General features: G+C 40.7%; 1 protein-coding gene across 1 annotated transcript in view; it reads left to right on the forward strand.

Annotated features, from left to right (window-relative positions):
• Positions 1-304: 304 nt before the first annotated feature.
• The window catches only part of PDGFRL (platelet derived growth factor receptor like), a 76,478-nt gene continuing 49,103 nt past the window's right edge, over positions 305-27,679 (forward strand). The window contains exons 1-2 of the mRNA XM_075258787.1: positions 305-523; positions 21,750-22,041. Of these exons, the coding sequence (XP_075114888.1) occupies positions 469-523; positions 21,750-22,041 (347 nt within the window). The 5' untranslated portion in view covers positions 305-468. The remainder of the gene's footprint in view (positions 524-21,749; positions 22,042-27,679) is intronic.

A 27,679-nucleotide genomic window follows, 5' to 3' on the forward strand; every position in this document is an offset into this window, starting at 1 on the left:
TCAAAGCCTTTCCATATTCTTTTAAAACTGGATTCCAATTCTATGTCAAAACCCAGGCCCACCATTTGGACTTATGATGAGCAAATTAGAATGGCTGAATTTCATGAGATGCGTTTAGGGTCTACTTATCTCGATCTGCCCCAATAAATGTCTGTCCTGTCACAATATTCATGAAATATATTCCTTGGCTGAGGTAACCTCTGCACATTTAGCTACATTCTGTCTGGTAACCAGCAGAGAGCAGGCAAGTTTCACAAAGTTTCGATTTTTTTTCTTTTCCAGTATTTCTTGAAACTTGATCCTTCAGAAGGTTCTCTTCATGCTTTGGAAAATACAAATCAGCAGTCCACATTCCTAGCAGCCTTTTTTACATCATCCTTTTACTGACAGCAAGCTGGGACTTTGCTCTTTATACATATCGTCTTGGGGGTAAGGCTCCTTTGGGGGAACCCTACGTTACTTTGGAAAATGAAGTTCTGGGCCATTTTTACTCTGATTCTTGTCCATGAAGCTCTACAAAATGGTGAGTTATGTTACTGACTCTCATTAGTGTCCTGGAGCACCTTGTAGCCAAGCTGTGCAGTCTTGAGGAGCTCCCAGCCCCTGGGACTCAAGGAACTACATTTCAGATATAATTGTCAGAAAGCAAAAATGTTTCTATGAAATTTCTGGAGTTACTTATTTTCTGGAATCTCCACCGCTGATTTGTCTATGTGCATACAAGATAGCGATCATATATCGACATGTTTGAGATATTTGCCTTGGCGTCGGATTGTGTAATGCATGTTCTGCTTATACAGTAATGGTTTGATATTAATAGGCTTCATATTTTTTCTGATGATCGGAGGGGATAAACACTGGATCCTCTCAGACAGGAGAAAATCCATTTCAGTACACCTGTCACTCATACTGTCTGTTATGTGTGCGTCTTTCAGGTTATTTACAGTCTAGTATTTGGGGATGTTCACAGTTTCTGTACATGTATTGGTGCCACCAGAAGCTCCTGCACCATGTACAACGGCATATTATTATATACTATAAATGCAGTTTTAAGAAATATAATTGGAACCGTTCAAATGAAGTTCTTTTATATGCTTTTATGTTGTGTTATTATTTTATATTGTGTTTTATTATATGCATATTTATGTTGTCAATTGGTGAAGTCTATGGAAACAAAGTGTGGTAATACACAGCATACCGTTCTAAAATCTGTACTACAATGTAACATCTGTCCGCTACATTAAAATACCGCAAGGGCCAAATTTACAATGGTATGTGGAAATAGGATGAATCATTATTTTAACAGAATGATCTTTGTGAAACTTACACTACAAATATGCATATTTCAAGAACCATTAGAAGACACCTGTGAATATAAACACTTGACCATACGCTTTTAAGAACTTAATCCTAGTTTTTTTCTGGCTACAATATATGTGTAAAAGATTAAAGATAGTTGATTGTTCCCATTTAAGCTATCCCACGTAGCTTTTCCAGCATCCTGAGTGGCAAATCTGTGTATTCAATCCATAGACGTGTCCACTGTTCCACTCTAGGGCAAATATTGATATATTTGCCAATCAAAACTCCTAGCCAAGTAGCCGATCTTGAGGGCACTGTTGTCACCCACCTTTCGTAAATGTGGATGTATCTGTCAATTCCAACAACATAATAGAAGACAAATCTTTAATCTTTATGAAGCAATGGATTTTTGTGAAAATTGCACAAATTATTACAATCTAATTCAATTATAATATTCTAAGAATGCTATGCATTTGGAAGGTCTGGTATTTTTCTTCTAATTTGGACAACCCCCTTCACACTGTAGGTCCTTCTGTCAGTCTATGTGATAGGTAGGCTTCTTTGATCAGCTTTTTGCCCTGAAGTGGCACAACATGATACCAGTACTATGCGCTGTCTATTGAAGACACTGCCTTAGAGCATAGCAGCCTGATAGCCTTGTTATGAACTACCAGATCCTTTGTAAAACCATATATGTCTAGGGTTGAGCCGATCTTGAGATTTCAGGATCATTTTTAAAACACGATTTCCGATCATTTTCCATTCGAACCCGATCACGATCCCAATTCCGATCCTAATGCAAGTCAAAGGGATTTTTTTAATAATCGAAGATCGGATTTTAAAAATGATCCTATTCACTACTCAGCATAGAATCCAAAAATTGAACCCTTTAATTTTTAGACTCCACACTGTGTAGTGATTAAAAAAAAATCCTCTGGCTACTTAGTCCCCACTGGTGTCCACTTACCTGCACAGATCATTGCCGCTGCCCATTGTTCTCGCTCCTATTCTCTCACATTTACAGGCCTTCAGAGCGCTGTGCCCCCGTCTCCCAGGCTAGTGTTAGAGATGCTGGAAGAAGGCGGGGCTTGTTGTGGCTTAGAAGAGTGTGGGCGGGTACAGGGAGGGGAGACGTGAGTGCATCACTCACGCCTCCCCTCCCAGTACCTGCCCACACTCTCCTAAGCCACAAGCCCCGCTTTCTTCATAGGTCTGTATGAGAGAGAACCGGACTGAGAAGAATGGGGAGTGAGAGCGGCAGCAAATCTGTGCAGGTAAGTGTTAGCTACTAGAGATGTTAGCTAGTAAAAGCTAATTTATGAACGAGTACTATTCGAAACTGCCGTTTCGAATAGCACGCCCCCATTAGAATGAATGGATGCAGCCGGCACACAGGGGGTTCAGCAGCCGGACTCCGGCACAGACTGTGTGCCAGCTGCATCCATTCATTCCTATGGCAGCGTGCTATTCGAAACGGCAGTTTCAAATAGCACTCGCTCATCTCTATTTCCCACAATGCTTGGCCAGTAGCAAAGCATTGTGAGAAATAACCTCCGACCTTGATCCCGCCTAAAAAGATCGGGATCGGAATTCCAATTGCGATCGTGAAATTTTCTTGATCGCCGATCGGGATCCGATCTTTTCTGATCCAGATCGCTCAACCCTATATATGTCCCCTACAGGATCTTGTGAATTCTGACTGTAATAGAATTTCTTACAAGATTTGTGCTATAATTTGGCCTTTTTGAGATTTGAATATTTGGATATGTCCAACATTTTATATGGGTCTAGTTTTTAATATTGGTTTACAATTAGAGCTCAGATTTTGCGACACTGATATCCAAATGACTTACCTAGACTGAGTAAGATGGTAAAATCTGGCATTTACTGCATATTTTCTATACATTGAACTTGAGTTAGCATCCACAACACCACCTGTATGTTATACATCTTGGATTAGTGTCCTAAATCTGCCACTATCAGTCCTGGCCAGCCATTCATTTTTTGGTTTAAAGGGGGTTTTCCCATCTCAGTGTTTCAGCAGCTTTGCCCGCAGTCTGTTTTTCTCACTTCCTTTATTTCTCTACCCCTCCTCCTCTTCCTGAACACACAACACTTATACAGATCAGATAATATGCAGATTGTAGTACAGAATGCACTCAGTGTTATCTGTATGTTTACATAGAGTGATAACAGATTTGGCTTTATCAGCAATTAGCTGAATGATTGTCCTGCTGGCAAGAGCAGTGAGTAAGTGACGTCACTTGTCCTGTAGGTCTGTGGTTATAGCAACACTGTGTAAACAATGAGAGGAATAAGGTCACATAACAGGCAAACAAAGCAGAATTTCTAAAGCAATATATTTAGGAAAAGTCTTCACTTTACATAGGCTACCAGTATAGATAAGATCCTTGAGTTGGGAGAACCCCTTTAATGACCTTTACCTTACCAGAGGTGAGGCCAGGAGACATGTACATTGCATCAGTGAAGTTCACTTCAGGAATAACAAAGAAATGTCATAATACAAAGTTCTAAGAAAAATTATCCAGAATTGATATTTCATTTAGATTTACTAATGGAAATGCAAAAAAAAATTCCGGCACAGTTAGCACTAAAAACTGCCGGTGTCTGGGTCTTGTCCAAAAAGTGAAGAGGGGGTAATAAAAACTGTGGGGCTTATCAGAAAAAAGGGGTGTGACTGAAGATGTGCCATTGTGTGCCAAATAATGAACCAAAGGTTTAGCACATTTATTTCCCGGAATCAAAGTCTTTTAACAAGTGGTGTAAATTTAGACTAGATGTTTAAAGGAGCCATTTTCTTATGACCAGCATATTGCGCACCATTCTTAGTCCATTACTTCACTGGCATGAGATGCACTAGAATTATTACTAGACTCTGGCTTCTTTGTTCTGGCACTTCTCAGGAGGGGACTGGGTTTTTGTATAACTTTGCCAATTTTCTGGTACAAATTATAATTAATCTATTGGTCTGGGCATCCACCTTATGGTATTCTTTGATTCCCACTCACTCTGCTCACTTTTTACAAAAGTGTAGTAGAAAATGCCCAAAAATTCTAAATTTTTATGCAAAAAAAGGCAAGAAAAGCTGCTAAAATGCGTATAGTGGTAGCTGCAGACAGTAACAATTTATTGGTAGAACTGTGCAGACCACAGTAGCAGAAAAATGGAGGGCCAAATAACAAAAAGATTACCTTAAGAAATGGATTAGCAAGAAAGGTGTAACACCTCTGCCTATTCAGGTCATTGAGCCACCCTCTGCTTGCATGCGGCGGTGCAGGAGGCGTGTGCAGTTTAGTTCCTTGCTTAGATTTTGTGAACGCAGTTATAGTTCTGTAATTGAATTTGCACCACACCCGTCTTCTGCCCTTGTCTGCCTCAGTCCATGAAGTAGTTAATTTGGTCTTGCCCTGTGATTGACAGCCTGCCTTCCTGTCAGGTCCAGGGCGGGTTCATCCTCCCCTATTTAGTCTTGGCTCACATTCACACTGGTGCCTGTTATTGTCTCATGCTTGCTGGCTTTCCCTTGCTGTTAATTTACTTGTATTCTTTATCCTGACCTTGGCTTTTCCTATTGACTATTCTTTTGGACTTCGATTTGACACTGCATTGCTCGACTGTTACCGAACCTTTGGCTAGCTGACCTCCCTTTGTTGTTGTTTGTCTTGTCTGCGTTTTGTGTGTCACATATATAGGAAGGGATCGTCTCCAAGTTGAGGCCTATTACATAGGATAGGGCCTGGCAAGAGGAAGGGACAGTGGGAGGCTTCAGCTTAGGGCTCACTGTCTCTTGTGCCCTTTCCTCCAGGGTTCTCCAGCAGCTATTGGAGAATTGTCATATAGTATTCCCTAACAAAAGGTTAGACCTAAAACTAGTGTGGTAAAATGATGGACATATAAGCACTCTGTGGATACCTCTGGCGCATGAACTGGAGTCTTTGTCGGAAATGTCTTCCTTTATCTGTTATATCTTGTAAAACTGTTCAACAGCTCAATAAATCTTTATGAAACATAATAAAAGGTAGACAATTACTTCTTATATTGGGTCATTTGAGATAGACTGTTAACTGGAACCATATTGTCTTACAGCTCCTGGCTGAACATCACTGTCTGTCCCTCTTTCTCAAATTTGAGTATTTATACAAGGTTGAATTGTCACTGATCTGAGTGCAGAGGAAGGCCAAGAAGGTTTGACAATAAACCACACATATCTCTGTTCATGTACACCCAAATCTATTCAGCCTTTCCAAATATATAAGGCCTTTACGTGTAGATGCAATTTAGAATATACCGGCCAAGCAGGGAACCTTACCCTCAGAGAAACCCCAGCGTGACTGCACACTTGGCTAGTATACCCTAATATGCATAAGCACTAAAAGGGCTTATATCTATGGATATAAGTGGCTGAAGAGAATTGGATAAGCCAAACACCAAAATGCTCAGGGTGACAGCGCCTATCAGATTATGTTTGTCACTAGGCTTTACAGACCAGGTGAAAGGTTCTCTTTAAATTAAGAAAACCATTTTAATTATTATTATTATTATTATTATTATTATTATTATTATTTACAGATCACCATTAATTCCATGGTGCTGTACATTATTATATTAATTCCATGGTGCTGTACATTATTATATTAATTCCATGGTGCTGTACATTATTATATTAATTCCATGGTGCTGTACATTATTATATTAATTCCATGGTCCTGTACATTATTATATTAATTCCATGGTGTTGTACATTATTTTATTAATTCCATGGTGCTGTACATTATTATATTAATTCCATGGTGCTGTACATTATTATATTAATTCCATGGTGCTGTACATTTGAGGGCTTACATACGGCACACAAAATATACAAAACAAATATAATACTAGCAGTGACCAACTAGTACAGTGGGACAGAAAGCCCTGCCCGCAAGTCTATGAGGGAGAGGGGTAGAGACAGAAGGTGAGGGGGAGACAGTTCAGATGGTGGTGTGGTGACAGTAGTGTTATTGCAGGTTGTAGGCCTTCCTGAATAGGTGAGTCTTCAGGGCCTTCTTGAGCCTGTGACTGTGGGAGTCAGTCTTATGTGTCTTGTTAATGAGTTCAAGACTATGGGGGATGCATGGGAGAAATCTTGGAGATGGTTGTGTGAAGAATGGATAAGAGCTGAGTGAGAAGGAGGTCTTTGAAGGATACGAGGTTGGGCAGGTAGCGGGATATTAGGTCAGAGATATGTGGAGGGGACAGGTTGTGGATGGCTTTGTATGATAGCATTAGTGTTTTTAACTCTATTTGCAGGGCAATGGGTAGCTAGTGAAGGCATTAGCAGAGGGGAGTGTCCAGCGCTGCAACGAAAGTTTGGTTTGCCTCCACATCATTATTATAAATATATACAAATCTCCCATTTTTTAACTAAGACCCCGGTACCACCTGTGCCTTATTGCAATAGAGTAATAACCTATGTTTCCAAAAAAATGAAGGGCCTACGCTTTTTGTATAATTTATTAGGTGAGGTCTTGGAGTTTCATAAATCGCCCCCTTTTAGATATTGGGAACGGGACCTCAAGAAGACTTTTTCTGCGGAGGACTGGTGTCAATCATTTCGTTTGATACACTCTTCCCTAACGTGTAGCTCACATATTGAAACTGCAATTAAAGTACGCCTACGTTGGTATTATTCTCCATCAACTTTACAAAAAATGTACCCTTTAACGTCTGGGTCATGCTGGAGAACATGTGGGGATGTAGGGACTTTTTTTCATATGATTTGGCAATGCCCACTCATTATTCCATATTGGCCTGCAGTGTTTACACTGCTTTCTGATCTGTTCCACTGCAGATTGACCCCGACTCCTTCCTTAGGGATATTACTATTGCATATACCTATTACTATCAAACCATATAAACGTCTCTTTTGCAAACTCTTAACGATGGCACAAATTTTGATATTTCAGAAATGGAAATCAAATTTGATTCCAAACCTTTCGGCCTTAGTAGATATGGTAAATATCACATTCAAATATGAGAGTATAATTGCATTAGGAAATCACTCTTACCATTCCTTTTTACAGATTTGGGAACCGTGGTCTAAATCTAAATATTTTGTATGATTTTGAGACATCTCCTGACCAGAGATTCTGTTATTTCTGATATTGTCCCTGATATTTGGGACTGAATTTTCATGATTGTTTTGCTTGACCTGTACCTTCTTTCTTTTCCTTTTATTGGCTCCTTTGTTACTGTACATGTATCTGATGCTCATCTTGTACCGCTAACGTAATGCTGTGGATACTTAGATGTATGTATACATGTTTATATTACTATTTGTATATTGTTTGTGTTGAAAAATTCTCAATAAAAACTATTGAAACAAGCAGAGGGGAGTGGCTGACAAAGAATGAGGGGATAGGTGTATTAAGAGAGCAGCAAAGTTTAAGGTGGATTGGATCGGGGCGAGAGCATTTGCTGGGAGGCCATAGAGAAGGGTGTTACAGTAATCAAAGTAGGAGATTATGAAGGCATGGACTAGCATCTTTGTAGTTTCAAGGGTGAGGAAGGAATTGATTAGATGGATTTTCTTGAGTTGGAGGTGGCAGGGGGTGTTGAGAGTCCAAGGTTATCCCAAGGCAACAGACCCATGGGACTGGGTAAGTGTGGTTCCATTAACATTGGTCGGGTAGAGGGGCCGTGTGAGCTGGGGCGAAGATGATGAACTCTGTTTTCTCCATGTTGAGTTTGAGAAAGTGGGAGGAGAGAAAGGAGGCTACGGCTGCAAAATACTCTTTCAACAACAGAGAGGGAATGGCTGGTCCAGAGAGATATAGTTGAGTGTCATCAGCATAGCAATGGTATTAAACACCATGAGTTTCTATGAGTTGGCCAAGGCCGAGGGTGTAGATGAAGAACAGGAGGGGTCCTAGGATGGAGCCTTTGGGGACACCTACAGAAAGAGGGTGTGGCGAGGTGGTGGTGTGCGAATGGCAGATGCTGTTGGTGAGGTATGAGGAGATCCAGGAAAGTGCTAGGTATATGGAGATGAGAGCGTTTCTAACAAGAGGGAATGGTTGACTGTGTCAAAGATAGAGGAGAGGTCAAGGAGGAGGAGGACAGAGTAGTGACGCTTGGCTTTGGTAGTTAGAAGGTTGTTGGTGACTTTGGTTAGGGCAGTTTCTGTGAAGTGATGGGGTCTGAAGTCTGACTATAGTCTGTCTGTAAGTTGAACGAGAGATAGGAGGATAATTCAGAGTGGACATTACATAGTTCACTTTTTGACACAATATATGATTTACCTTAATGGTACCTGTCCAATAGGGAACACTATAAACTGCAAAATTATAGAAAAATGTTTGTTGTGTATTATTAACTTTCTTTTTTGCTATCTACTCAAGCCAAGGCATGTTACACCTGCGGGGAGGAATAATCGTACAATTATCAGTGAAGCCCAAATATGTATTACAGACTGAATGCTAAAGCTCAATACCATGCAATATACATTGAAATAAAGCTCTACCATAAAGCCACTATGCAAATTGCACTGCGTGTATCTTATCAACTAGTATATCATCCTTTTGACTCTGATGACATGTAAAAGGTAACAGAAACCTCCAGCATCTACACATGCACATTTTTTTTTACATTTACAGACAATTGAAAGAAACATTTTTGCCAGTATACAATTTGCAGAGTTGTAAAGCTTTTTGGTGACAGGTTTTTGTCTTCATTAGTTGGTGGAAGATGTGACCATGAATACAGGAAATTTCTATGGTCTAGGACTTGTCAATTAACCCAGCCATGATTTCTTTACTTTGTCTGAGTTATCCTCTTATGAAGGACCAACTCTGCGGGCAGGGACGGTGCATAAACCAGAAGATAACCTGGCCACAATAAGAAAATCATCATTGGGTTTCTCTCAAGTATCAGAGCGTAGAAAGTTCCTGCATTCATACTGGTATCCAGGGACAACTGGTGAAGACAAAAGACTGTCACCACTAAGATACATAGAGAAAAACTTATTAAACATTATTTATATTTGTAAAATTGTTTAACTTTTAATTGTCTACAAATTGAAAATATTTAAGTATGGGTTCATAGGAAAACCCCATGAATGTGTTTATTTGAATCATATTCCTCCCAGGCTATAGGTTTGCGTTTTTCATTGTTTCCATGGTTAGAAATTCAGACGTGCTAATAACTTACATATTACATGTTAACTTTCAGACTTAGAGGATTTGGCTTTAGAGGGATTATGACACCAAACAAATGTTAAAAATTAGGCTTTCACTTTTTCAGTGAATAATAACACATGTTTTTAATTAACAAAAAAAAGACACGTATTGCTTGTGTTTGTATAGAAATGTAGGCTTTTTCTCTGTCTCTTTGTTATATAGACATACTATGAGTTACTACATATTACATAACAGGTCTATACATTGGAACATTGACCCATGCATGGAAATGTATCATTGTGATGAAGCACAAGTATTACTACCTGGTGACTATTTTATGTGATGGGGCTCTAAAAATAGTTTATTTAATGTACTTCTGGGCATTGTGCCTCAGCACAAGAATACATAAGTTATAGGTCCCCACAGTACAATTTAGCCCTCACCATGTACTGAGAGCTCCAATAACTACATTTTCATTACAGTTAACATCCATCAAAATTTATAATATGTGTCTATTAAAGTTGGAGCTCTTGTTTTCACACTTGAGTCTAGTACCTATACCAATGTCTAGTACCTATACCAATGTCTAGTATGTATTTCTGTGTATAGGGTATCTTTTTTTTGCAGGGTCAGGTGTACTTCTTATTTATACCATTTTCAGGAATGTCTATTGCTTTGATCACAGGCATTGTCACTGGGTCTCTGCTGTATAATACAAGAACTATTACGGTGGATGTCAGGAAGGAGTTAAAGATCACAGCCCCTTGGAAAATAAAAGCTAATTTACATATAATCTGCCAGGGGCCATATCTTCTGGATGGGTGAACACAGGGGCATAACTATAGGAGGTGCAAAGGTAACAGTTGGTACTTGTCCATGTAGGATGAGGGGGCCCAAATGCCTTATTTCAAGATAAGATACCAGTATTATACATAAAACTGGAACTGGAAGATCTCTATAACTGCAGGGGACATCTGTTATAAATACCACCTGGCATTCTTTAATTCTGTTGCCTTGCAGTGCTGGAGTCCTGGGTTAAAATCCAACAAAGAACAACATCAGCAAGAAGCTTGAATGCTCTCCCCTTATATTTGCATGGGGGACTCCAGTTTGCTCCTATATTACAAAGATATACTGATAGGGAATGTAGACTGTGATCCCTATATGGGACAGTGTTTGACAATGTCTGTAAAGCTCTGCAAATGTTGGTGCTATATAAATAAGCAACATAAATTTATCAGACATGTACTGTATAAGGAAACTGGGAATGGCCTAACAATAAGGTCAAATCTTTCTACAACGTGCAAAAATTTAATGACTTACTAAACTGATTTAATGCAAAAATCTGAGCAGTGCACTTATTTATGGCACAATCCTATATAATGGGTTCTCAACCTGCGGTATAGATACCCCAGGGGGGGACATGTGCAGTCCCCAGGAGCACACCCTACAGCTAAGAATAACTGGCTTTTTTTACATGGTGCACTGCATGCAGGTCTATTCGCCCCGCTAAGGACAGACGTCCGCACATGACCGTGTGTGCCATCCTTACTATAGAAGAGCAATGAGCCCTTCCATAAGTACTGATAGAGGCACTTATCACAGTTACTTGCGCCCCAGAAGAATAATAATGTTATACATGAAGGTACTGTGGAGTCCATTGGCCCACTTGGGGGAATTGTGGGACCAATACATACAATACAATACATAACTGTTATAAAAGGCATTTATAAACAATTGTTACTTTCAGGGCACTTTTTTCACTAGGGTATACTTCTCTTAAAAAGAGGAACACTGCCCTAGATGATACAAAATAATTTATTGATATTTCATTTTCTTTGTATCTTCAAAAACTATGAGACACCATGCTTGACTGCAGACATCAGATGTATTCCATAATTTTTGGCCAGTCTATAGTGCTGGCTAAGACTTGTGGAAAAATATTGGTGTGGGATTGAACAAAGTCTTCTCTATGTCTCTGCCAGCTAGAGGTCTAAAGACAGCCAAGACCTGATCAAGGAGGACATGAGAGCTAAGAATGATGCATGTGATGAGGATTCAGACATTGTAAGGAAAGGTCAAGTACTCGCTTTAGACAGCTGTGGCAAGAACTATTCTGGGTTCTCACTGGCTATTTGGGCACTATGACCGGCTTTGTAAGGGTCTCCACGTGTCTGGCACTATTCCAGGGGCAATTGGCTGCTTCTGTAATAGGGGAACTATAGTTGACATTGCAGGAGGTCACTGCGGTTGGCACCATATTTTGGGACTGGAGCCAGCACATTCAAAAGAGCCTGCCTACCTTCTTGTCACAAGTTAGAAGATGTCCTGTATAGGCTTACATGTTTGCTAAACCATTGGTAGCTGCCTGTGACCAATCTTATTACTTTAATTATTTCTTGTATCACTGCAATTCTCCTAGGCAGAACAGATCTTGGCCCAACTGCCTCACGGTTCAGGAGCATTTCCCAAGCAGACCATGTGGCTCTCCCATATTGAAGACCATCCTTTTTAATTGCTCCTTCCATCAGATATATGGCACAGCATGGTACCCCAACACAATATTCACTACCTACATCTCCCTGGCAGACCATGTGGACTCTCCGATGTTGGAGTCCACACCTTATAACTTCCGTGAGATTTATGTCATAGCATGGTGCTACCGGTACAACACAGTAGTCACTACTTACAGCTTCCTGGCAGAATCAACCTGGGAATACTCAAATACCTCTTCCTGTATCTGACAGTCAACAAGACTGTCCATCCCACAGTCAACTACATCAACATGCTATAGCAGTGGTACTGTAACCTACCATTTTTCCATCACTTTTATACTAGAGATAGGTGAACCTCTCAAGATTTGTTACGTGTTCAGGTACATCAGTCCAAGTCCCTGGTTCATTTTGGAATTAACCAGTTCGGTATGAACCACCTTTTAAGTTGGCTTAAATATAGTGTATCATACTTTTAGGGCTTCTATGAACCTATCTACCTAATTTTAGGCAAACGCAGACTAAATTATGTCAGAGTGACATTAGTATAGCCTGCGGGCTCTTCAGAGTGCAGAGTATAATAGAAAGAGAACCAGGGGAAGTGTTAAAAATAAAAAAAAGCATACATACTCACCTTCCCTTACCTCTTTTGGGCCTCCTCAAGGCATGCGGTACTCTCTTGGTGACATCTGGCGCTGTTCTGTGACATCTTTGGCCTAGGAGTTATGACTGAGATCTATGATTGGCCATAAGAAGTCTCATGGGCACAGCCCTGGCCCTTCACCTCATATACTCTGAGATCTGAAGGGACTGCAAAGTATAATGTGGCGCCCATTTTAGTTCATCTGAAACAAATCTCTGTTCAGTTTTGTAAAAAAAAATGGACAATTTGGAATATTCAAGTTTAACCTAACTCAATATGAACCAATTCACCCATCTGGATAATATAGGTAATGGATACATATGAGGTCTGTGCACTGCAAAGGGAAAATATAGGCTTCACACCCACCCTACAGAATATGTACTGATTGTGTAACAAAAAAGTTAATGAGTTGTCTAATAAACCCACAAGCATAGATGGGACAAACAAGACATTTTGCGCAAGAACCTGGATGAGTATAAGGTGTTTTTATTCCAATGTGTAAAGTAGAGTTTGCTTTCTGTGTTGGTTTTAGACAGCAGCCAATGGCCAGGACATCCAGGCTAGAATTAGCTGGTCCTGTTATTACAGGGTCTTGTACCTCATTGTACTGTATGTGTGATAACACAGGTAATGGTACATACAGTATCATATATATACCTGTAGCTTTCTTTGGCATAGCCGCATGAGCAGAGTACTTTACACTGATTTTAATAGCTATTTTAATGCTTTTTTTTAGCTCTTTTTCAAATAACTGAGAATGCAAGTAGAGGAAGGTTAATACAACATCACGTGAATCAGTTATGGATTTGTTTTTCAGTCAAAGCGCCTTTATGGCGTCATTTACATAAAGCTCAAATAGTGCGTACATGTAGTACCCAAGCAGTAGCCAATATATACTAGGTGAAAATTCATTTTCAGGAGCTGATCTCAAGGAATTGGCAGCTGCATTGGACTGTTTATTAGATCTCTACAAGTTTTAAAGATGAGATGGATGCATAGTAAACTATTGTAGTCTAAGAATGTATCCCATACATCTCATCCACAGAGACCCATGTGTAAATAAATAATCCCCCATGTAGGTGAAAAGCAGTCAATACAAATTCATGATAACTATCTTCTGAAAGTGTATCTAATGCATGGCATTGATATTGTATGTGAAAAATTAAAGCTAAGGTGACATGTCATTTATAACACATGGTGAAGATCAAGCACATAAAACAATGCTTGAAGTTCTCTTTATTCTTAATTCAAGCTCCTCCCACAAGAAAAAAAATAATGCAGAGTATTTGTCTAAAGTCAGCCAAGTAGGAGTTGACTTAAAAATGTGTAGCACTAAATCTACGGCATGGAAGTCACCACTCTGTAAACATTACATGTACTGCTGAATGATGCCATTAAAATATATACCTTGTCCCACAAAAACCAAGCCCTCATACAACTACACTGACAGATGACATTGATAATGGAAAAAAAGGAAAACTTGTCCCGTCCAAAAAAGACTGTGTCCTAAATAGAGATAAAGGGGTACTCCTATACTGCTAGCCTATGTAAATTCTATAGCTTGCCTAAATTAATTAATGTAATTAAGGAATTTTGCTGCTTTGTTTGCCTGTTGTGTGAGATTATTCTTCCCATTGTTTACACATCATTTTCAAGGAATTTGGCCTGTTCTATTCCCTTATCTAGGCTTATAGGAGGGATGATGTGGCTCACTGCTCTCTGAAGAGGTGGTAGGCGGAGTTCTCTATCTTGCATTCAGAGCTGTTATCTTCTGATGTGCATCAACAAATGCAGTATGCTAATAAAGGTTCAGACAGTGTCTTATTTCTCTATGTAATCACAAAGATAACACTGAGTTTACTGCAAGTCAACTGTCTGTCCTGTTAGGATGTAAGTGTTCTACAACCCTGTGTAATGTAATATACATTTACTGTGCATATTTGATCGGTGTTATTATAGATTTTTAGTAATCAAAATAAATAAGCTCTCATGGTAAAGGCAATGTCTATATCTACTGAGATACTTCAGTACTTCTCTTAAGACCCCAGTGTATAATAGGTGGAGGTCCAGGAGAGGTGAAAAAATAAAACAACGTCTGGCACACATCTGGTAACGTCATGCACTTCCCATTGTTTCTCTAGTAGTTGTGTTTCGCTCATACCTTTGTAGTCCACTTCATGAAGCCTATGAACTTGTGTCCTCCATATTGTATCACCTGAAAGCTACCCTCCCAGGTGATTAATAGAGATGAGCGAACACTAAAATGTTCGAGGTTCGAAATTCGATTCGAACAGCCGCTCACTGTTCGAGTGTTCGAATGGGTTTCGAACCCCATTATAGTCTATGGGGAACATAAACTCGTTAAGGGGGAAACCCAAATTCGTGTCTGGAGGGTCACCAAGTCCACTATGACACCCCAGGAAATGATACCAACACCCTGGAATGACACTGGGACAGCAGGGGAAGCATGTCTGGGGGCATAAAAGTCACTTTATTTCATGGAAATCCCTGTCAGTTTGCGATTTTCGCAAGCTAACTTTTCCCCATAGAAATGCATTGGCCAGTGCTGATTGGCCAGAGTACGGAACTCGACCAATCAGCGCTGGCTCTGCTGGAGGAGGCGGAGTCTAAGATAGCTCCACACCAGTCTCCATTCAGGTCCGACCTTAGACTCCGCCTCCTCCGGCAGAGCCAGCGCTGATTGGCCGAAGGCTGGCCAATGCATTCCTATGCGAATGCAGACTTAGCAGTGCTGAGTCAGTTTTGCTCAACTACACATCTGATGCACACTCGGCACTGCTACATCAGATGTAGCAATCTGATGTAGCAGAGCCGAGGGTGCACTAGAACCCCTGTGCAAACTCAGTTCACGCTAATAGAATGCATTGGCCAGCGCTGATTGGCCAATGCATTCTATTAGCCCGATGAAGTAGAGCTGAATGTGTGTGCTAAGCACACACATTCAGCACTGCTTCATCAAGCCAATACAATGCATTAGCCAGTGCTGATTGGCCAGAGTACGGAATTCGGCCAATCAGCGCTGGCCAATGCATTCTATTAGCCCGATGAAGTAGAGCTGAATGTGTGTGCTAAGCACACACATTCAGCACTGCTTCATCAAGCCAATACAATGCATTAGCCAGTGCTGATTGGCCAGAGTACGGAATTCGGCCAATCAGCGCTGGCTCTGCTGGAGGAGGCGGAGTCTAAGGTCGGACCTGAATGGAGACTGGTGTGGAGCGATCTTAGACTCCGCCTCCTCCAGCAGAGCCAGCGCTGATTGGCCGAATTCCGTACTCTGGCCAATCAGCACTGGCTAATGCATTGTATTGGCGTGATGAAGCAGTGCTGAATGTGTGTGCTTAGCACACACATTCAGCTCTACTTCATCGGGCTAATAGAATGCATTGGCCAGCGCTGATTGGCCGAATTCCGTACTCTGGCCAATCAGTGCTGGCCAATGCATTCTATTAGCTTGATGAAGCAGAGTGTGCACAAGGGTTCAAGCGCACCCTCGGCTCTGATGTAGCAGAGCCGAGGCTGCACAAGGGTTCAAGCGCACCCTCGGCTCTGATGTAGGAGAGCCGAGGGTGCACTTGAACCCTTGTGCAGCCTCGGCTCTGCTACATCAGAGCCGAGGGTGCGCTTGAACCCTTGTGCACACTCTGCTTCATCAAGCTAATAGAATGCATTGGCCAGCGCTGATTGGCCAATGTATTCTATTAGCCTGATGAAGTAGAGCTGAATGTGTGTGCTAAGCACACACATTCAGCTCTACTTCATCGGGCTAATAGAATGCATTGGCCAGCGCTGATTGGCCGAATTCCGTACTCTGGCCAATCAGTGCTGGCCAATGCATTCTATTAGCTTGATGAAGCAGAGTGTGCACAAGGGTTCAAGCGCACCCTCGGCTCTGATGTAGCAGAGCCGAGGCTGCACAAGGGTTCAAGCGCACCCTCGGCTCTGATGTAGGAGAGCCGAGGGTGCACTTGAACCCTTGTGCAGCCTCGGCTCTGCTACATCAGAGCCGAGGGTGCGCTTGAACCCTTGTGCACACTCTGCTTCATCAAGCTAATAGAATGCATTGGCCAGCGCTGATTGGCCAATGTATTCTATTAGCCTGATGAAGTAGAGCTGAATGTGTGTGCTAAGCACACACATTCAGCTCTACTTCATCGGGCTAATAGAATGCATTGGCCAGCGCTGATTGGCCAGAGTACGGAACTCGACCAATCAGCGCTGGCTCTGCTGGAGGAGGCGGAGTCTAAGATCGCTCCACACCAGTCTCCATTCAGGTCCGACCTTAGACTCCGCCTCCTCCAGCAGAGCCAGCGCTGATTGGCCGAATTCCGTACTCTGGCCAATCAGCACTGGCTAATGCATTGTATTGGCGTGATGAAGCAGTGCTGAATGTGTGTGCTTAGCACACACATTCAGCTCTACTTCATCGGGCTAATAGAATGCATTGGCCAATCAGCGCTGGCCAATGCATTCTATTAGCGTGAACTGAGTTTGCACAGGGGTTCTAGTGCACCCTCGGCTCTGCTACATCAGATTGCTACATCTGATGTAGCAGTGCCGAGTGTGCATCAGATGTGTAGTTGAGCAAAACTGACTCAGCACTGCTAAGTCTCTGCATTCGCATAGGAATGCATTGGCCAGCCTTCGGCCAATCAGCGCTGGCTCTGCCGGAGGAGGCGGAGTCTAAGGTCGGACCTGAATGGAGACTGGTGTGGAGCGATCTTAGACTCCGCCTCCTCCAGCAGAGCCAGCGCTGATTGGTCGAGTTCCGTACTCTGGCCAATCAGCGCTGGCCAATGCATTCTATTAGCCCGATGAAGTAGAGCTGAATGTGTGTGCTTAGCACACACATTCAGCTCTACTTCATCAGGCTAATAGAATACATTGGCCAATCAGCGCTGGCCAATGCATTCTATTAGCTTGATGAAGCAGAGTGTGCACAAGGGTTCAAGCGCACCCTCAGCTCTGATGTAGCAGAGCTGAGGGTGCACAAGGGTTCAAGTGCACCCTCGGCTCTCCTACATCAGAGCCGAGGGTGCGCTTGAACCCTTGTGCAGCCTCGGCTCTGCTACATCAGAGCCGAGGGTGCGCTTGAACCCTTGTGCACACTCTGCTTCATCAAGCTAATAGAATGCATTGGCCAGCACTGATTGGCCAGAGTACGGAATTCGGCCAATCAGCGCTGGCCAATGCATCCCTATGGGAAAAAGTTTATCTCACAAAAATCACAATTACACACCCGATAGAGCCCCAAAAAGTTATTTTTAATAACATTCCCCCCTAAATAAAGGTTATCCCTAGCTATCCCTGCCTGTACAGCTATCCCTGTCTCATAGTCACAAAGTTCACATTCTCATATGACCCGGATTTGAAATCCACTATTCGTCTAAAATGGAGGTCACCTGATTTCGGCAGCCAATGACTTTTTCCAATTTTTTTCAATGCCCCCAGTGTCGTAGTTCCTGTCCCACCTCCCCTGCGCTGTTATTGGTGCAAAAAAGGCGCCAGGGAAGGTGGGAGGGGAATCGAATTTTGGCGCACTTTACCACGTGGTGTTCGATTCGATTCGAACATGGCGAACACCCTGATATCCGATCGAACATGTGTTCGATAGAACACTGTTCGCTCATCTCTAGTGATTAACTCTCCCGCCCTGTACTCTTTCCTCCACATCTCTATAATAACATGACAGATGTATCCCTAGTGTTTGTTAGTACACAAGCCTATGGAATGATGGAAGGAAGAAGGATCTTGGGAAGCAAAGGGTGACCCAACAGCAGAAGGGAGCACATCTGATATACAGAAGATAAGAAAGAAGAAGAAAGTGTAAACAGGGCTGCCAATGGGGAAATTCATGAGCTAGTAGTAAGAACAAGGACTGAGACAATTATTTAAAAATTTGTTTTATTACTTCAAGTTTAAGATTTATCAGACATGAAAAATCTCTGCAGTGCTTCTTCTTACTACATTCACCATTGAGCACCACTTTATGGTTTTCACCATATGGTTGATTGAGGACCCCAAATCTAGAATATCAGCTATTACAGTACTAGAGAACATCCTTATTTCTGTATTTCAAGCACCCTTGTATAAATTCAATCTGTTCAGGAAAAGGAGTGTTGTCCATAGCATAGATGTGAACTGGAACATAACAGATTATTGAAACTACTTCACAGTAAATGTGTTTTTTATTTTCTCTCTCCACATGTGAATGGCCAGACATTACATGGTGATGCATATACCTCTGGCCTGGAATAGGGAATTCATCATACAAAGACTACCATACCCACAAAGTAAATCACACATTTTATTTCCTAAGATTGAATTTCACTGGCGTGTACACTTCAGTGAATATCATTCAGCACCCACATGTTGCATGAAGTGAGTCTTCCCTAGGAATCGCACATGTTGTTTAGTCCAATAGGCCTTGAGCCTTGTAACATCATCACTTCCCAGACTACGCTCACTGATGCAAGGATCTGTCAGTAGCAGAACAGACATTTCATGGCTCCAAAAACACTAATATAAACTTTATTACATTACATGTCATTTTGGAAACTATTGCACCAACTTCAACAGGAACCGAGATGAGGTACCAGCGCCCGACCACTATACGGGGCATAGAGTCAACTGCTCCCAGCCCTGTGTTGTGTATAGTACACAGTGACCCCGCAAAGGAGGGTAGGCCAAAAAAACCTAAATCCTGGACAACCCCTTTAAAACTAATGGCTTTATTAGGGGGACTTGCGCCTCACTTCTGTTGTCTTTACTTGGGTGACATCAGGTTAAAATATAATGCTGATCATTTTTTATGTCGCAAACTTTATTACTATAGCTTTATCTCTACATGTTCAGGCTGGAATGGTTGTAGGAACCACATTTAATACATGGATATGGATATGAACATGAACAGAGCTAGATAGATGGATGGATGGATGGATGGATGGATGGATGGATGGATAGATAGAGGAAAAGATTATTATTAATAGTTATTAATAATGTTTTTTAGTTTCAGTATGCGCCATGGTCTAAAGATAATTTCCAGTGGACTCTGGGGCAGTGCCAGTGGAAAAATGTTGCATTTATGAGCACCACAAATAAAACAAAAATGGTGTCATGTTCTAATGGATGCCATATCACTGGGAAATAATATGGTTTTATTTACAATTACTAAATGGTCACAGGACCCATAAAACCTATACTTCTAATCTCATCTACTTAATAGAAGCCCCTTTTGCTAAGTACCTCCAGGAATAATTAAAGGGAGTCTCCAACCACCAAAATGTCATCTGAGTTGCTTACATGTTGATGTAGGGTCAGTTTGTGACGTAGTGAATGTATCTTTATTGTGTCAAAGTGCAACCTTGCTACTGAGATATTCAGCTTTTAATCCTTAGGCAGATGAGTGGCTCAGTGCTCCTAGAAAGTGGCCAGAGCACCTGTTTTTATGTGCAAAAATGGAAGTATAAGTGGATTTTGCCACATACTGGGTGCACTCAACCGGTTATTTGCACACATACTAACAGTAAACTTTGTACTTTGACATAAAAACAGCATTTTCACTAACAGCATACAAGTGGTTTAGGTGGTGGTAGACTCTTCCTGCACTTTGGATGGGTACTTAATGTGCTATGAACAGTACAGATCTTTGAGTGTCAGTATTTTACGTAAGATGTGTTTCTCTATAATTGTGCCTTAATTAACAATCAGATCAAAGCAAAAGTCCTGGTAATTTCAAAGGGTTAACATCTCTTCCTGGATCTGTAAGGACAAGTACACAGTATAATGTTTTTTTTCTATCTGGAATATTTAACCAATGAGAAAAATTACATGTGCTATACAGGATGTCATGCAAATTCATTAATTATATACACCAGCCCAAAGAGGACCTTTTACCACATCCACCATTTCAAGCTCTTCGTATTTGTTAATAGGTGTTGATCCACTGATTCCAGTACAGTTAGAATATTCTCTCTAGCTCCCACCAATCCCGAGCAACAAGTGCAGTAAGTTTTAATGCCTGATGAACTATATAAGTTCTGTAATAGAAGGGCGGTTTCAGACAGAGGGTGTGACTCCGAGCTCCAATCAGAGGCAGCCAGTGTCAGAGCTCAGAATCACACCCCTTGTCTGCTCCTGCCTGACACCACCCTCCGGACAGTATAGAGACTAAATAGCATATCAGACACCAAAACTAATGGCAGTGATTAAACGGGAACGGTGGGGGCTAGAGAAAATATTCCAACTGTGCCAGAATCAGTGGAGTAGAGCTTATTTAACAGATGCTGGAGTTAGTGGAGGTGGTGAAATGGCTAAATGGCTTTATGGAGGTTGGGGATGAGCACTTCCTAAATTGACAACTTTTCCTTTGCTTTGAGTCCCTGGTGTGAGAAATAGCAAATGTTTGTAATTATAGATTCTTATTCAGCTCAGAAACACACAATAAGTGGATAAAAATGAAAACATGATTTTATCATAAGAAGGCCATGTCTAGGGATGATATTAAAATCTACAGCATATTTGTTGCTGAAAATCCATATACAAATTTAAAACCTCTCACAACCCGCGGCCTTCTCTGAACAGGATGTAAAGGGATTTTTTAAAACCACTTTCACTTGCATTGTACTGTTTTCTGTTGCAGATTTGGAGTTATGTTTAGAAATTCTATTATATTACATGTAGAAGGCAATAGTCATTAACATCATCATCATTTGCTGTCTATTTCTGAACGATCTCTTTATTGTTGGTTATTCTTTTTATTTCTCATCTTAGGCTAAGGCCCCATGTTGTGGAAATGCAGCAGAAAAAAATACTACATTTTTACAGATTTTAGTTCTTCTCATCCACAAACTGCAGAAAAAAAAAGAGCTTTGAAAAAGCTTTTTTTTTTCAAAAATGCTTGCATTTTTGAAAAACATAATATATTAATTTTAATTTCAATAAATTCATTGTGAGCGTTTTCCCTATAGATTTAGTAGGAGAGTGAGACGAACAGTGAAAAACTCAACAAAAGCACAATGAAAAACAATTGTCTGTTCTGTTTGATTAGTAAATTTATTTTAATTTATGGAACAATTCCTAAAAATGTTTATTCACATTTTTTTTTTTTTATAGTTTTTGGACAACCACCTGGCAAAGGGAAGCATCCAAAAGAACCTGGCGAAAATAAAATTAAACCTGCCATAAAGAAGCTAAAGCCAAAAATTACAAAGCTGAAGGAGTCCACAGAGCCCGTCTCTAAGGTGCAATCTATTATGACACAAGTTATGGACAAAGGTCGGTACCAGAAGCCGCCAGCTATGCTCACCATGTCAGCAGGACAGAACATGGAGCTTAGATGTAAAGGAGATAAGATAACATGGAACTATCCACACTACTTGGACACCTTCAAGGATTCTAGACTCAGGTAAACACCTATAATGGTTATTGGGATAAAATAATATTTTTTACAAAATTTTGGGAGAAATGAACCTGATATACAAAGCAATATAGTTCCACTTTTGTGCCAAAAGACTGCAGGGGCCATGCAGCAAAGATGTGCAATATTGACTTCCTTCTAGGTCAGAAAACTGGTGTGGATGGGTTAGTAAATTGTGATCAACACCTGAATGTAACTGACCTAGTGTACAAATCTAAAGCTCTGTTCACACTGTAAGTAGAGCATGTTTCCAGTGTATAAGCCAAAATACTTTACAGATATGTTTAGAATGTAGAACATATGCAAGTGTATGCCATACATGGCCCATAGACTAGTGAACAAGAATTCATAGATATATCAGCACTAGGGTTGAGCGATCGGGATCGGAAAAGATCGGAATTTCGATCGGCGATCGAGTAAATTTCACGATCGCGATCAGAATTCCGACCCAATCTTTTCCAGCGGGATTGAGATCGGAGGTTATCTCAAGATCGGCTCAACCCTAAAAGTTACTTTTCCCATAGAGAAGCATTGACTAGGGTTGAGGATCGGATTCGGAAAGGATCGGATTCCAATCAGCGATCGAGCAAATTACACGATCGCGATCAGGATCGAGATCGGCTGGAAAATGATTGGAAATCGGATTTTAAAATCGATCTTGAAATCTCAAGATCGGCTCAACCCTAATCAGCACATAAATGATTGACATATGCCAAAGAAACAGTCTACATCTGGTCATTATATCATATGGATATACATGATACACAAGCCAGGAGAATTTCCCATACATGTGGAATAAAATATGATCACATCCTAATACAATGATGATCATTATGTGGATTACACTCTCTATAAATTAGATACCCTATAACACCCACTTAATAAATGTCTTATCTTACACTAAGTTCACGTTAGCGTTCAGCTTTCTGTTCTACAGGTCCACTTGGGGACCCAAAAAATGGAAAGCTAATCTGCTTAAAAAGTGTTTCCTGCGAACCCCTTAGACTATAATGGAGTCCACTGGGTTTTCTGCCCATTTTCCACCCAAAATATGCAGAAAAATGCGGAGAGAAAAGTCCAGCTTGCAGGACTTTTCTCTCCGAATTTTTAAGTAGGTTCGAGGACAGAAACATAGATCAGGCACAGGTGTGACCCTATACTAAGTGTTATTTGGGATACCCCTCCTGGAGCCAGAAAAGAGAGCTGCTTTGTAAGAGTGACTCCTATTTTGGTGGTCATTATGTAGTGTTACACTTCCCCTGCAGTAGGCGCTGTGTATGAAATATCCACAAATTCTCCCCCACAAATAAGCTGCACTGTAGGATGCCAACCTCCCTATATGCCCCTATGTACAGTATACATTTTAGTACATAAAGTGATAGGACCCTCAGGTGTCGGCAGATTCTTATACAATCCATAGTAGCTTTTCGTAGTGACCCCAATACTTTGGTGCTTATATTTCTGAATTAGGCCAGTGTCTGTATTCTTAGCACATTTCCTAGATTTCTTTTCATATGCTGAGCAGGCAGGTTCGCCACATGTCATTTTGAGATCTTTGCATTGCTGGAATTCCACATTTTCACCCTTTCTCTCCATCCTAGCAGTAATTTGATTTCCAGGCTGTTTTCTTATCGCCCATCCTAACTTTAGTATGGTATGTTAATTCAGGAAAAATATGATTATATGTTATTATAGTATTACTGACAGGGACACGGTATTTATCTCTACATTCCTGCAGACATATTTTACAGATTGTTTCAATACCTTATTCCAGGGCTCAGGAGCAATTACATAACATGCGCATAGCAGCCATAACATTAAAACTAGGTAAAGTGAATAGCATTGATATTCCCGTGACAATGACACCTGTTTAGGGTGGAGATTTAATAGCCTGAGCAGCCAGTTCTTGAAGATGATGTGTAAGGCTCCATGTATATGAGGGAATATGGGCTACATTTTGTCTCATAGATCACTATGATACTGTAAGTCCCTGCATGCTTGTGGCATTGCTGTGCCATACTGTGCATTGTATGGACAGTAGAGACAAGAAGAGGCAGAGACTTAAGCATCATAGATCACTATGATATAAGGAATCCTGGTTTTCTGACTTGGTGTGGCCTGAAGTTATGACTGATGTATGAATCAGATTTTCCAGCCAAGATTCACCGTGTATCTATTAGGCCTTTAAGTGTAACTCCCATTTTATTTTAAATTTTTTATGATTGTGTCAGGGGTGTTTGTTGAAATTTTTTGTAATATACTCAATTAACCTATCTAACTTAATTTTAATAGAAAACAGGCTCCTTAGTAACCCTCTAACTGAGCTATTATCAGAGAAAATCTATACACATTTGCATTGCAGATATATAGAACTGTAGAAACCTAGAAAAAATGATTGTGCTAGTATCAGACAAAAGATTCATTTTCCGGGATAAAAAATATCCTATGTCATAGTACAGGTTACAAACTATCTATGTGCCTAAATTTCATCCAAATCCGTTCAGCCATTTTTGCGTGATTGGGTAACAAACATCCAAACACACAAAGACTTTCACATTTATAATATTAGTAGGATAGGATAAGTATACATATGTCAGTGTGATTTCCAATTTTCAGCCATAGCCTTAGTGGCTGGTCAATTGGTTTAAGACTTAAGAGCCTTCAAAAACATTCCTAAGGTACTTAAAGTGTGAATCCCTGAGATTGTGAGCCCCTCTAGATGCAATAGTAGTTGTAGGTGCATTAACATGTAAAATACACCATAAAAAACCTATTTACATATTTTTTTTTTTAGATAATGGCTTCTTGCACAGTGCTTCTAAAATTTCAATGAACAAATCTACTAAGGAATCTTCTTAGAATTCTAGAAACATAAAATCCATGAAGTTTTGAGGTTCTCGCTTTAATATTCTTATTTTACAATAAAATATGAATAGTGTTCCTTCCAAGAGTGATTAGAAACATTCATTAAAAATAGCATTGCAGAAAAAGCACGGCTTTTAGTGGAATGCATTTTTATGCTGCCAAAAACTTTGGAAAACCTGTGAAGCCGAAGCTATAAATCTGGAAAGGATTTATTCCATTAAAATAATATTCTCTGGGTATAATCTCCCACTTATCCCGCTTTTCGGTGGTACGAGCAGAAAGCTTGTGATGTTGTTTTAGAGCTGCAAACCATCTGTATGACTCGAGGCTTTAGTGGTTCTGTGGCTTTACCAGAGTAGCAGAGACTTACATTATTGAAGAACAAGCTGTCTTCATGGATAATGAGGTCGGGATGAGATTCCAAGGAACATGTTCTTGGACACAAACTATATATATAGTCATTAACATAAAAAATACCTTGATGGAAATGTCGTATGGCTGCCAAACTCTGCATACAGTTTTGTCTCAGTCAGATATGATATGGGAAGAATATGCAAATCTGTCTCCCAAGATGTAAACAGGGAGACAGTGCGTCTGTTATGCTGCCCTCTATGGGAAGCACCCTGAACATCATGCCCGACTTTCCCAGAAGTCTTTACTGCATAATGTGGGGTTATAACCAAATCAATTTCTGAGCTATGGATGGCATTGTTTCTGTCTGGTTGGACTTCATCAGCACAGCCTAGAGAGAATTGATTTGGTAGAAGTGAGAGGCTGAGAGACCAGAGAGAGACCTCTCACTTCTACCAAATCAATTCTCTCTAGGCTGCGCTGATGAAGTCCAACCAGACAGAAATGGTGCCATCCGTAGCTGAGAAATTGATTTGGTTATAACCTCGCATTATGCAGTAAAGACGTCTGGGAAAGTCGGGCATAATGTTCAGGGTGCTTCCCATAGAGGGCAGCATAACAGAGGCACTGTCTCCCTGTTTACATCTTGGGAGACAGATTTCCATATTCTTCCCATGTTCCCTTGCAGTGGAGCAACTATGGCTGTATAAGTCTCCACACACCTGAGAAGGTGGTCTCTTCCTAAGGATAGACGTTGTCCCCATAATCAGATATGATATGTAAATGATTATAGGTATGATCTGATTAGACACAGAGTCTTGCCAAAAGAGGGCATAAAAGTGCTTCTCCTGCTGCCCTATAAAAAGCTCTCAGAGGCTACTTTTAGGTAGTGTACCTCTTGGTGAGAGATCGTAGACATGTCTCTACAAATGCACTTGAAGACATTTTGCTCAGTTAATAGACTTTTGAGAGGGGGCTTATCATATGACAGAATGGTTGCACACAAATTGTCTGCCATCAAGGACATTCTTGGGAGCGGTGGTTGCGTAAGGGCACACACATGAGGAGCAGGTTCTGGTTAGCCCAGGCAGACAACTAGTAGAGAAGATTGTTTGATCCGCTATCAAACACGAGCAGCTCCCACAGTTTTCTTGTCCACCATTCACATACAGTAGGTGGTACCTTCATTAGACACTTCTGTTCTCTCTCGCATTTCCAGACACTTATCAGTATACTTAGTGTCATGGCATTCATTATGTGTTCTGTCATTGCCTTTGTCTCTGCATGTGATTTATCTTTATTTCGGAAAGTCACATCACATATAACACTTACACATATGACAATAAAATTACTGCAGCATTTCGCATAGAACACTTCCTCAGACTAGAGTAATACAAAACACGCAAGTGTAAAAATAGTACATATAGGAATCATGAAATGAGAAATGATAGGGCTCAATATATCGGGTGTGAAAGCATAACACAACGGGACACAATGTACTAAATAATCATTAGCAACAACATGAGTGTAAATTTACCTGGCACATTATATGGCGTATTGACTTTTATCAAATATGTAAACCCAGCTTCTGTAGGGGTCGGGCCACTTTTAAAGTCAAGAGATGGTGTTAAAAAAAGGGAATGAAACAATGGAAATAGAAGAGTCATTTGAGATGCTTACGGTATTTCTTTGTTCTCGGCAGAATCAGGTCAGAATTTGGTGCCGATTTTGAAGCGGAAACCACCTCAAAGTCAGCACAAAACTCTACTATGTGAACAGGCCCTTAGTATTAAAAGATAAAAAGTATATTAAATTACAAAGTATTATGTGTCTGACCATAGTATTTATTGTTAGTGATATCATTTTGACCCTACTCAAACATCTAGTGATGCTGAACCTTGCTAGTGTACAGTACAAGTGCACAGTAATACACAGTAGCATTTACAGTTGGGGAGTCATATGCTGGGGATTTATAAGTCACACAAGTTCTGCCAGAGACATAATCTCAGTCTCCTGGGCTTCAATGAAAAATATGTAATGGAGTCCCCACTTACCATGTACCATTTATAACACCGGTGACTTCTTATGTTTTAGAGAGAACTTTGGGCCCCCTGAGGCTCCAGGGCCCTGTAGCGATTGCTATCTCTGCACCCACTACAGTCTCACAAGTCCCTGACTCTGGTGTAGGGCCATCTTTAGACTATGGGAGACTGGTGAATGTCTATATGAAGAATTACGACTGCAATATTTCAAAAGAAATATGAGAAACATGGTAACAGCAATGTCATAGTTATGTTGGTGAATAAACCTGATGTTTCCGCTTTTAGTACATCCAGACCTTGGTACCTGACAGTAAAGACATTCCTTCTTCCCACAGATGACATATTGGAGAAATACAAGACTACATTCA

This window comes from Leptodactylus fuscus, chromosome 1, assembly GCF_031893055.1.
Source record: "Leptodactylus fuscus isolate aLepFus1 chromosome 1, aLepFus1.hap2, whole genome shotgun sequence".
Lineage (NCBI taxonomy): Eukaryota > Metazoa > Chordata > Amphibia > Anura > Leptodactylidae > Leptodactylus > Leptodactylus fuscus.